The sequence below is a fragment of the Mustela nivalis genome, assembly GCF_964662115.1.
Source record: "Mustela nivalis genome assembly, chromosome: 5".
Classification (NCBI taxonomy): domain Eukaryota; kingdom Metazoa; phylum Chordata; class Mammalia; order Carnivora; family Mustelidae; genus Mustela; species Mustela nivalis.
Window position 1 is genome coordinate 84,197,659 of NC_139024.1, and position 12,841 is coordinate 84,210,499.

Sequence of the window (12,841 nt, forward strand, 5' to 3'; positions counted from 1 at the left end):
GCACCCAGCTATCGGTCCCCACGGAGGGCCAGGCTTCACCTGACCTCTCCTCAGACCACGCAGTCTGTACCTGCATAGGGCAAGGGCCCTCATGTGCCCCGGCCCTGCGTGACTCGGCTGTGATTCCTTCCTCACACTTCACAGGGGAACAGCCAGGTCGAGGACCCCACAGGCATCCGGGACCCCTCCCGACTGTGGGCCGGCCTGTCTTACCTGCACTCCCATTTAGCTCTGTTGGTCTTTTCAAGTGTGGGGGCCATTTTGGTCTAGCTGGCAGCAGGGAGGAGTCCACAGCACCAGCCAGGGTTCTGGAGAGCTGTGTCTGTCTGGGGCCCCACAGTTTGACTGGGGTCTGCAGAAAGAGCCCTCCACCTCCCCTGCTTCCCAAATTAAAAGGCCCATCACGGAAGGCAGAGCCCACTGGCCTGGTAACAGGGTAGACCAGAGCAGCCTCTCGGAGCTTCCTTGGTGTCTGCCTGGGATCTAGAGTGGGCCTCCATGCAAGCGAGGCCTCCCGCCAGGCCCAGGAGACGCAAGTGGGGGGACCTGATGGCCACAGCTGTGGGGTGGGAAGGAGGCCATGTCTCTGTCCTCCCTGCTGCTGCAGACCGTGCCACCACCTCATCCTCCCCTTCCTTTCCTTATCTGACAAACTCCCATCCCCTGAGGCAGCCCTCAGGGCAAGTATGTGCAAGGAGAGCCAAGGAAAGAGATCCGCAGGGGAGAGGAAGAGGCAGCCAGCTGCTGGCCGGGAGGCACCCACATGTGGGTCGGGTGCAGAAGCTTCTCGGCCTGTGCCTCTTCGATGTGACACGGGGCTGCCAGACCTGGCCTGGTGGCGTGTGCAGTGGGCCCGTGGGACCAACGGTCTGGAGGTAGAGGACTCAAACTTTCCAGGTCCTCAACCAGCCCACTCACCTCTTCCCAGGTCAGCGGTGCCAGCCAAGCCCAGGGACTCATCTCTGGACAGGTGACCTCAAGGTTTAAAAAGAAACACTTGAATGGAGACTTTCCAGGCGTCTGAACTCTGCACTCGCTGGCTTCTCGGCTCCTTCTGTTCTCTGCCGGGTAATGACCGTGCTGTGTAAGGAAGTGCTGAGTAGACAGGAATTCTTCCTCCTAATTGGTGACCGCGTCCTGGATGCTGACAACGGCAGTGGCCAAGTCATACAGCGCGGCCACCCATGGCGAGCGAGCGGCACTGCCATCTGTCATGGGAGCCTCTCGTCTCCTGTGAGATGCCTGGCACCCCTCAGGGGTTCCAGTTGCTCCACACAGTGGGGAAGGGGTGAGATGAGTGAGCTGAGCTGATGGGCGGTGCTGTGGCTCCTCTCCCCGCACCTCCCTCCCCCACTATCTCCTTCTGCTCCTGTTCAAACAGAAGGCCCACCTTCCGGGTCAGTCCTGTGGTTTGATGCCCCGCTGCTGTTGCCATAGTGAGAGATCACTCAAGACCAAGCTACACTGGGGAGAGCATTTACTTAGAGGGGTTCTGTGTCCACCTGCAACCAGTGAGCGTAAGACCCCAAAAGGAACCCCCTGTAAGCCCACCTTCCTCCAAGTGGGGGTCACAGGGTGTGCAGAGGACCTGGGCCTGCATCTGGGGGGCCAGGGGACCGCGGTGCTCAGCCTGGCCGGGCTCCGGAGGTGAGTGAACCCCAGACAGCAGGCTAAGCACGTTACAAAGGGTAGTTAGCGCCGGGCTGGAAAGCACTAAGGAAGGAGAGGGAGCGCAGCCCCGTCAGGCTGCGGCAGCGATCCGCTCAATGAGGAGGAGGAGAAAAGCTGCTTAGAACTACTTTTTCTTCTCAACCTTGGCCGAGTAGTCAGGTCTGCGGATGAAACACAGCAAAGACTGAACTGCCATGACCACCCCGCAAAGCCCCAGGAGCATGCTGCTGACACTCGCTGGCACAGGGGACTACCGTCCCCACGGGCCCAGCTAACCGGTGGTGATTCAGGGGTGGGCTGAGCCCTACCGGAAGCTGCTGTGGACTTACAGATACGTTTACAGACTCAGGAACAGGAAATTAGCAGGTGGCAAAAATAACCATTTCCTTGTCAGCCTCCCAAGCTTAAGGGCTGGGTATGTTTCAGGAATGACAGGTTAATAACTCAGGAATTCGAGTGATTATTAACTCCAGTATCCTCGGATTGATTTGCTCATTGTGTATTTTTTTGAACTTCCTCAGAGGATTTTCCTTGTCAGCCCCGGTGCCATGACGAGCTGCATCTGTGCCTCATTCAGGAGCTGTGCACAGCCTTTCTCCACTCCACCCCAGGCCTAACCGTTCAAAACTAAGGAAGGAAAATTACAGCGTCAAAAGGGAATACAACAAATGATTTGCTGTTTGAGCATTTCAAAAAGATCTGGAATACCTATGATTCAGCAAATGGACAATAACTAAAAGAAAGAAAAAATCATTTAGTTGCCAGGGCAATGTGTTCCAGAAAAGCAAACACTCTATGGAAACCCACTTCCGAAAGGGTGCCTGGAGGTAATAAAGGCCTGATGGGTTCTCCCGAGCTTGGTGCCGTCGCAGCATTCCGACACCGGCCCGTCCACCGCGGCCTCTTTGCCCGGGTTAGATTAGAGAGGTAGGGTGTTAATGGTGGACTTGATGAAGATTGAAGACCCATTTTCTCCCCCTGGAGACCAGCCTGATTTGAACAAATTGAGAGGAGAACAACGTGGCCCCTTTCTGTCCTTGGGAGAAAGCCTGTCCTGTGTCCGTTTTGCCAGCGCCGTCTGCTCCTCCCAGGAGGGGAGAGGGGCTGGAGACGGAGATCCCTCCCGGGAGGATGCCAGTCCTGGCCCCTGCCCTCGGGGCCCACCGCATGCCTCCATGTCCGCGCCCCCTTTACTGGTGCTGCCGGTTGGGCGAGCGAGAGGCAGAGCCGGGGCTGGAAGGCAGGGAGCTGCCTCCTGGGGCCTGCAGGGCGTGGGGGTCGAGCTGCGGACCCGCCAGGCTGGGCTCCCCGGGCCCTGACTCCTCGCTGCTTTCCTCCTTCTGGCTGCTCTGCTGCTCCGGACACTCAAAGTGGACGCAGTGGAACACCTGGCAGGAGAGAGCAAAGGCCTCGTGAGCATGGCAGGTGTTGCACCCAGGAGGCGGCCACGGGGCAGGCGACCAGGTGGGACACTGCTCTCGGTCGGTTGGGACAGAAGTAAAGGGCTGATGGGCTATAGTCACAGGCAGTATGGCATGGCTTCCCGTACAGTGTCCTTGCTGCTGGGGTCCCCTGGGGGCTCAGTCAGTGAAGCATCTGACTTCGGCTCAGGTCACAATCCCAGAGTCCTGGGATCAAGCCACGCTCTGCCTGCCACTTTGCCTACTTGTGTGCTCTCTCTCTCTGTCAAGTAAATAAATAAAATCTTTCTTTTAAATGTTCTCACTGGATGATTCCATTCCGGGCTACTCTCGTCCCCCAAGCTCTTCCTTTTGAATGAGTGGATGAGCCCTGCTTTTGGCAGTTGAGTTGACAGCCAACAGGGTGGCTGCGGGGCAGCGGCACAGCTCTGCTGAACCCCTGTGCCGCGCTCCCTGTGGGTGAGCCGGTCGGTACATGACTGATGGGTCAATAAAGCTGATATTAAAAAATAAGCAGCCAGTAGGGCGTCACCCCAGGGGAGGACCAGGCTTGTCTCCAAGGGTCCAGGTGGGTCCCTCCCTCTCTGCCCCAGTGAGCCCTCGGGAAGGGAACTGTGCACCCTGACGTGGGCCGGGCGGGTCGGGGACGCACCGCTGGCGCGGGACAGCCAGCCGCCCTCAGGAGCGGAGAAGCACGGCCACAGCCGGGGAGTCTCTGGGCCAGCGCCTGGGCTCCTTGCTCAGGGCTGGGCCGGCGCCAGTGTGGATGGGGCACAGCTCAGCCGCGAGGGGAGGCACCATGTGAGTGTGTGTGGGTGTGAGCCTGAAATGCCTGGCGGTGTGCAGGTCTCCACTGGTGTCAAGGGACAGCCAGACGCTCAGCCAGAGCTGGGCCTTTAAGGAAGTGGGCCTGCCCTCCCGGGCGGAAATTCCTTTCTCCACCAACACCCAGACCCTTCTAGGGTTGCAGCTCCCCAGGGCCTGCCCCGACCCTCCTCGGCAGTGGTGGTCTTTGGTATGGCACTGGCCAAGCCACTTTCTGAGGAGCATGGTGGCAGTTTTAGGGGAATCCACTTCCAGATCCTCAGTGCCCGCACATGCTCAGACTGTCCGAGAACGTGACTGAATTCCCAACCACCCTGCTACCCTCACTGGAGGGAAGCTGGGCCCTGAGCCGCCTCAGCATCGGGCCTGCGAGGGCGAAGATCTGCCCAGGGAGATATTCTGAATTCAGAAGTGCGGTATACTCATGACTCATGTGATTTTTTAAACATAATTGAGAATTATTCCAGAATTAAAACATCTTCAAGATACGCTGGCTAGGGGCGCCTGGGTGGCTCAGTGGATTAAGCTGCTGCCTTCGGCTCAGGTCATGATCTCAGGGTCCTGGGATCGAGTCCCGCATCGGGCTCTCTGCTCAGCAGGGAGCTTGCTTCCCTCTCTCTCTCTCTCTCTCTGGCTGCCTCTCTGTCTACTTGTGATTTCTCTCTGTCAAATAAATAAATCTTTAAAAAAAAAAAATACGCTGGCTAAAACCCATGAGTGAAGGTTTTGCATGATGACTTTCGGATTTGGTGTGCCTTATTCAGTAAGTGGGTTAAAATCTATTTTAGTGAATCATGTCATCAAAAATTTATTCCTAATAATTGGTTCCTCATCTTCCATCTTACAAAAATGTGTATTTTTTACCTCATATTTATAAAAATAATTGTATTTCAACATCATATTTTCTTTTCAACCTTAAATATTCAGTAGGTTACTTATACTTTCTTCCCAAGTTCTTCCAGGGGAGAAGCAAACAAAATGTTTGAAGGCCACTGCTGCTGCCCCTGGGAGACTCTAAGCTCTCAAGGGAGTGCTTTTTAAAGTGAATAGGCATGGCTTGGAGGAAAAGAGGGGCATTTTGGGGTCAGAAGTGTTCTAGGCAAGGGGAATAACTCAGATGACTTTAGGAGGAAAGGGCCAGTGGTGTCCGAGGGAAAGATCCGACTCCATGGGGCTGGCGAGGTCTCTGCTGAAGAATATCCCAGAATCTGCTCATCACGTGAACACAGACTGGACACTTCCCACAGGGCTGGGCCTGTACGTCAGCTCCAATAACAAAGACGCTGGCCTCAAAAGTGCACATGCCGCTGACAGGTTGTGAGATGTGTGATTCACGCGGGCAGGGCCACCCGCAGGTGGAGGGCGGTGTGGTCAGCTCCAGGCCAACCGTACTGTCCTCAAGGATGGGGGAGAGCTTTGCGCAGGAGGTCACAGAGGCCAAGAGGAGGCGCTATAGTCCATGAGAAACACATATCAACCTTGACTTAGAGGTGAAGTTCAGCAAAGTGGGACAACTCTGGGATGAGCTGACCTAAGAGGCTGGAGCCCAGGCAGCTGGGGGCAGCGAGGTTGGGGTGCAGGAAGGGCCGCACAGGCTCACGGGGGAAAGTGAGGGCTGTGAGGATGGGCCTGGCAGTGGTGGATCCCAGCAAGAGGCAGGGGCAGTGATCTGGAGGCTGGAAGCCTCAGCTGGAAGGGGGTTTAGGGGTGAGTTGCATTTCCCGAGGAGCCTGATGCTGCCAGAGAGTCTTAAAGGAACTGGTGTGCTGGGCTGCTGATGGGACAGTGGCGGGGGGACCATCGGGGCAGAAACCCAGCGGCTGGACTACAGCCTCCTGGACGGACAGCTGATAGGGCACTACCTGTCCCAGGCTTTCTCCCTTTTGTCTCCAGGCTTCCGCTAAACAAGTGAGACGGGGAAAGTGGTAGCGCTCTCAGTGAACTTGGTGTGTAGTGGTATCTGCACTGGCTGGTGGGACCCTGGAGCCTGTGTGGACAGGCCATGTGGCCCAGGGGCATGGCACCTTCTGGCCCGTGAGGGTGGGACACACCAACTAAGGGTGCCCAGCACTTCCAGGAAAACAGCCATCCCCCTGCCTGGCTCCCTTTATTCTGCGGGCCTGCTGGCAGGACAGGAGCTGCTCAGCTTCGGATCTGCCAGCGTGTGGTGAGTCTGCTCCTGGATAAGGGCCTGTCTGTAGCGCTAAAGGCCCTGGTAGCCTGGGAGTGGGCAGAACGCAGAACAGGATTGGTGGGCACCTGCCCCTCTCCCTGCAGGAAGCGGCGCAGCTGGAGGAGGGGTTGGGGTGAGGGCCACAAAGAATTTCCCTCCTTCATCCCAGGGGCTCTGTGGCCTCCATGGCTTGAGCATGTGCACCATGCCCCCCCCACACACACATGTGATGGCAGCTGTGAGGTTGTAGTTAAAATACAAATTCTGTGCTCACCTTCCTGCATCACTATTCCCCCCCATTCCTACTTCAATTCATTTTTCTACCGCTGTTTCAAATGTCACATCTCAAACTCTAATATGAAGACTAACGGAGGCCATGCATCCTCGGGTCTGTTCTGTGCATTTTGGCAGAGCCGGTTCTCTTAGAGGCAGCGGATTTCTCTCCTTGAAGCTTAGGCCGGCCCTGTTCTTGCCACGGTGCTTCCTGGCGTCCTCGAGGTGCCAAGTCACCCCCATCCTCCTTCCTTTTCCTTTCTTCCCCTCCTCTCTGTTGGAGCACCAGCTCCCGTTTGGGTCCGTCTGCAGGTGCTAACCCGGCAAGAGCCCGACAGGAGGGCCTTTTGTGATTCTGAACTGTCCAGGCCATCAGCTGTGACCTGTGCCATGAAGGCAAACCTGAACATCTTCTACGTGGCAGCTATTAACCTCTTCTCCAATTTAACATTCTTTAAGCTTTTCAAGTGACAAGAGCATCCTTTGGCAGGTTAGTGATGGTCTGTTTGGCCTTAGGAGCACTCCTCTTTCTAAGTGTGGGTGGGGTGCTGAGGGCACACTGGGCCCCCCCCTCCAGAACACACCTCCGCTGCCTGGAATCCCACCCACACGTTCTCTCAAGCCACTCCCTGGAGCTTCTCCTACGTAAGCCAACTGACATCCTGTTCTCTCTCAGTCCAGTCCGGTCACACCCTGTCCCCAGAGCCCACGTCTCACCTACTGGAAGGGAACTGTGTGCACGCTGCACTTACTGCACCTTCCCCTTTTCTGACCCTGAGTCCTTAACCCTGCACCATCACGCCCTCTGACCTATAGCCCATGCTCTTGGCCCAAAGCTCTCCGGAGGCTTTTCCGCAGGCCTGATGCTGACCCATGCACTGACTGGCGACCTTTCCTCCACATGGAAGGGGTTTTCCCTCCCTGTGTGCCTGCGAGCTTTTCAGTGCCCTGAATTTCCAGGCAAGATCTTGCCTCACAGGCCCTGTGAGGCTTCAGGCCTCCCGCCCCACTCCTGTCTCTGTCCTTCCATCTCAGCAACCCTGGGGCTCAAGGACCAAGGCATGGTTGTCCTTTCTCCCACACAGGCCTTGCACGGGAATAAACACATCCGTGTTTCAACTCTAGATTGAAAAATAAACTTAGAAAGCCTCTCTCTGGGGCCACACACTATCGGCTGGCCATTTGGAGTATGCCTCTCATCTTAGAAAGCGTCCCATCAGCGTCCCTAGCCTGAGGGGCAGGGCCTCTGCTCCACATGGTGCTGGGAGAGCCCATGGGCACCTAAGAAATGCTCGCTGGCCTGCCTCCTGCTGCCCTCCTGCTGCTGCCATTCCCACTTCCAGCCCTCACATCTCTCTTCTCTAACTTGGGTGATGTGAACTGCACAACCATCTTTAGCCCATTTAACTAACCGGTTTTTTAAAGTAATAGTGCAAATGGCTGTTATCCCCCACATGCCTAGCAACAGTGACAGCAATCTCCATGGGCCATTTTCATGTTCTGCCATGGCTATTCCTTCTCCAGAGATCCTAGCCACTGCTCCCCTGCCACCAGTGGTTGGCCCTTCTAACCAAGTTAGGGCAGACAGGAGGGACAGGGCTACCTCCATGCTAAGCTTCAGTCTGGGACCCAAGGGTGTCTCTGAGGGACCAATGAACTTCATTGTGGGTTCCCTAAGCAGCTCCGGAGAGCCAAGCAGGCTCTGCCAGATTCAAAGGCAACATACAGGAAACAGTTAATTTTAGTAAGTCACAAACTATGTGCTGATGGTTCTAAGAGAAAAAGGGTGTGTTACAAATGGGAAGACAGGTCGGGGCTGGAGTCAACGAAGAGGTCAAATGTGTAGTGGGAGTTAGAATGAGCAGGCAGAGGGCAGGCAGAAGTGGGGATCAGAAGGGTGCCTCTGGGTACCAGGCATAGAGGGCAGAGCGGGTCCTACATGTATGGTAGGAGTGGCTGAAGGAAGCAGGTGACTGGGGTGTGGAGGTCAGGAGGTCTGAGCACATTCATGCATTCACTCCACAACATGTACGAGGCGCCTCCTGCATGCCCACCACGTGGCTCCTGGTTCCTCAGAGGGGCACTATCCGGTAGGGACAGCAGAGACATTATGGATGAGCAAGGGTCTCTGGGCCTACAGGGAGCCCTGAGGGCACAGAGGAGTGCCCAGCCAGCTGGGGGTGGGTAGTGGGGGGGGGGGGAAATGGATGCTTCCTGGGGGAGGAGATGCCTGAGCTGAGTAGGGAAGCTTAAGGCGGCCAAGGAGGAAAGGCCAGAGGAGGGAGCCCTAGACGCAGCAGGAGAGGGGAGGCCCTTGGAGCTCTCCAGCAGAGGGTGATGAGGGAGAGCAGGAAGGTATGGGTGGGGGGCAGTGGGGGGCATGGCTCGGGGCAGCACTCTGAAGGGCTGGCCAGACCTGGGCAGGGGGCTAGAGGCTCCAGACAGAGGCGGCTCTTTAAAAATGACTCAATTAAAACTATTACAAAAGGAATACAAATAATAAAAACTGCCTAAAAGGGGGGAAAGTGTCTAAAGGAAGAAGATAGGGTTTTAAATCCTAAAACCCCCTGAGGTAGACTTCAGTGATTTGGGATAAACAGGAAAGAGTCATTTTTAAAGGGAAGAATAACCCAAATTAAGAAGAAACATGGTGAGACAGACACAGGAGAGAAAAGGGTCAGAGTGATTGGAAAGATTCTCTGGAAGGAGAGACGGCAGCTGGCCATGCTACAGAAGGGGGCAGCAGCGGGGTCTCGGGGGGGCAGGGGGGAGCTCCAGGCTCAGCCAGCCTCCGAGGGCCTGTCCTTGCCGTCAGATCCTCTCCCTGTTTTTAGTTTTTAAACTTCAAGCGCCCCACGGACCACAAACACTGACCAGGTGCTGAGCAGGGGAGATGGGGCACAGGGCGCCCCTGCTGGTAGGAGTTTACTTCTCCGCAGAGGAGGCAAGGGCAGTGCACCCAAGGTCCCGGGAGTGAGTGGTGGGATTTAACCTCAAGGGCTGAGCTGCTCCTAAGCCTGCTCCCCTTTCTGGAGAACAGTGTGCTGGCCCTGAGCCCAACACAGCACAAGGCCAATGGCCAGCCAGGCCCCAGGCCCGGGTGCCTCACCACCATCACCTCGCACAGGCCTGGGAACCTGGGCACCCAGAGAGGGGCCCGACTCTTCTTAGGAGCAGGGGTGGAGAGTGAGCCTGTTGTAGGGAAACTGGCTCCTTCCCTGATGCGGCCTCGCACCCTCTGCTGAAGTGCCCAAGGCAAGAGAGGCTGCAGGGCCTCTGCTCTGTTCGCCGGGAGACCGGGGGAGACCGGGGGAGACTGGGGGAGACTGGGGGAGACCGGGGGTCCAGGCTGCCCTCCGGAGTGGACACCCTGCAGGCCGTGCCCTCAAGCTCCTCTGCCTCCCTCTAGAGGGAACAGCCAGGTCCTGGGTTTCTCTTTGCTCAGAAGCTCCTGTCATTCCATTGCTTTCCCACGAACCTTCCCAAGACTGCAATACCCATCGGAAAGGATGTGACCAAAAGCGAATGAGGCATACAGGGCAGAGTCACACTACTGATTTATGCAAAACCATTACCGCGGCCACCACATCATTTTCCCGGCCCCTTTTCGGCAATCATGTATCCCATTAGCCTGTTTGATTGCCGCTGCTCACAAAGGGGCACCTTCGCCGAACCAGCTTCAACGGCTGCTGGATCTATCCCCCGAGAGGAGCTGGCTAATTTGGAAGGTAGTCGTGTGTACGAGTCCGACCCAGCCTGAGTCACTATCCGGGCGTCCTTTTTTGTAGCTGCTGTTTATTATCACTTTGCCTTTCCTCTCCGGGAGCCATAATTCTCGACACGTTAGAGAGAGTCTGGGGCGTTCCTGTCTCCGGGAGCCACCTGGAAAGGATGCGCACAGACGCACGGGCCTCTGCTTGGGGCTTGGGCTAGTGGCTCAGCCAGCTGCAGGCCATGCCTTCTTTCATTACTGGGCCTCCCCAAGCACGGTGTGCACCACAGAGCTTCAAGGCTCTCAGATGCACAGAAGCCCCGTCTCGTTTTCCCAGGCTGTGCCAAGTCTGCCGTGAACTGTAGCAAAAATGGGGAAAATTTAATAAATGTTGATCCATGGCTCTACCTTGCTTTTCTGGTTTCTCCTGAGTATTTTTCCCCGACTGCTTTCATGCCAGCCGATACAAATGGCATTCCTGACCCAAGCTTTCGACTTAGATTTCCAAGGTGACATATCTTGGTAAAATAGATAACCGTCTCTCAGGGATATCTGCCCGCAAGTCAAGCACAAAGACGAGGCTTCTGGGCGATACCACTCTGGAGCCCGCCGCTTCCTGGTGTCTGTGGCGGCGGCACCTGCACCCATGCCACGGTCAGTAAGTGCTCATGGATCCCGATGCCGGTGACAATGAACATCTTTCTTACACCCATCACAGGAGCACCGCATAGGCGTCTCTCTTGCAGGGACGTTTCACTTTTTGTTCCTTTGAAATTGAAGTCCAAGTTTCTCCAACAAAACACCCCTTTTTATAAGCAAAAGCCCTATGTTCATCTGAATAGCCCAAAACCTGGTTTTCGGTTAAGAAAACTTTTGTAAACGGGAGACATTTCCAGATTGTGAACAATACTTTTTCAGTATTGCTTAGGGGTGATACGATGCCCAAACTGTTTTGCACAACTATCTAATCCTAACAGGTACAGGAATATGATTCCTGGTGACATTGCTTAGGTATGGCAAGTTCTTAAAACTTTTCAATTCTACTCTCTCATATTCGCATAGGCCAGGGCTCCCACAGATCCCTGGAACTTAATGGCTTGGAAGGTTCTAGAAAAAGAGCCTTTCTAATACATTATCACTCCAGGTAGCCCTGCAATCTCTGGTTACCATATTTTTCTGTGTGCACACTCCAGAGTTCCAGGGAGTACAGTTAACTCTCCCATCATCATTACTCTGGCCCTGGAGTGTTAGAGGTATCTTTTTTATTTTGGGGGGGAAAAAAAGACTAAGAAACAAAAAAGGGGAAATGTTCCAGTTCCCAGGTAGAACCTGGTAGGTGTGGCCTTGCCAAGGCTCCCTTCCCACTGGATGGGGCATCAAGAAGCCTGCCTGTGCCCCCTCAGGTTGGAAGGCCAGCACATGGAGCCCCAGCTGCCCATGTCCTAGAATTGCCCATAGCTATGGGCCGGCCGTTCTTCAAGGTCATGGGGATTACAGCCTGGTGCAATCTTCCACTCTCCCGCATTCCTCAGATGCAAGTTGTCATAGGGGGTTCCCGATAGCTTATTTCTCTCAGAACCCTACACTAATGCTCTGGCCCTTGGTCTGATTTACAGAGGGGCTACGCTGTGGGGAATAGGGCTGGGTACAGGGACCCGAAGATACCAGGACACCATCTCCATCCTCAAGAAGTGCCGTGTAGTGAGGGATCCGGGCAATGGCTCCGCAAACTCACAGGTGGCAGCCAGGCTGACCTGTCCGTGCCAACACCCTACTATTCCTGTGCTTGTCTTGTGTCTGGCCCACACCCAATCCTGCCCTCTGCCTTGCATACACCCCACAGGGCATCTGGTGCCGTTGGAAGCCTGGTTTGCACTGGTAATTTCTCCTCCTGAGCACGTTTGATTTCGAAACCTCCCTTCCCCATCACTGCTATGTGACATCCCCTGGAAGGCCAGGGTCCCCCTCCCTGGCAGAAGGGGCAGCCTGAGGTCAGGAGCTCTCTGAGGGAGAGGCTCACTGGTCCATTTGCTCTGTCATCTCTTGCAGTCTCTGCCTCAGGGATGTTTGCTTCAGGCCTCGTGCTGACTGCGCAGGAATTCAGGCCTGGAGAGCCAGCCTATGGCTGCGTTGGGGGCCCCCTGCCTTTGGGGGCTTAGAGCACAGCCTCTAGAGGATGCTGCAAGGAGAAGACCTCAGGGCAGCCAGGGAGGGTGCGATCAGACCTGGTGGGGGTGTCTGGAAAATAATTACCACCAGGCCAGGAAGGAGTTTTTTTGTTTGTTTAAAACAACAACAACAAAATAAGTCCCTTTCCTTGTTTTTGTGTTTTTTTCTTCACTTGAGCCACATGTTGCTATGGGAACAAGGATGGCACTGGGACCCACAGACACTCACTGGCCTGACAGATGCCTGTGAATAAATTCTGCCTCATTCTGGGCTCCGCGCTGAGTGGTCCTGGAGGGCAGCTCAAGCAGCCACTTGCAGACCCTCGGTCCTGCTGCTGCAGGCTTGTGCAGACCCTCCGGTGGCCACCCTCGCACCGCACGTCCCTTGCATGAGAGCAGAGGAGCCTGCCACCGCACCCCATCTCGTCCATGTCTCTCCAGTTCCAAGGGCCAGGCTCCTGTGGTCCATTTTATAGATGAGGAAGCCTCCTCCTCAGGCCCGGGCCCTGCATTGGTCTGCATCCGCTGGGCTGTTGGGCTCTAGCTTGGACGGCTTGCTCTTCACCTGGCTCACGGCCACCAGCTCTAAGCCGGGCCT

The 12,841-nt window shown here is 55.7% G+C and overlaps 1 protein-coding gene across 1 annotated transcript in view; it reads right to left on the reverse strand.

Moving 5' to 3' along the window:
* Nucleotides 1-1,460: 1,460 nt before the first annotated feature.
* Nucleotides 1,461-12,841, reverse strand: part of BTBD9 (BTB domain containing 9) — a 415,294-nt gene continuing 403,913 nt past the window's right edge. The window contains exon 11 of the mRNA XM_082732274.1: nucleotides 1,461-3,059. Within this exon, the coding sequence (XP_082588400.1) occupies nucleotides 2,862-3,059 (198 nt within the window). The 3' untranslated portion in view covers nucleotides 1,461-2,861. The remainder of the gene's footprint in view (nucleotides 3,060-12,841) is intronic.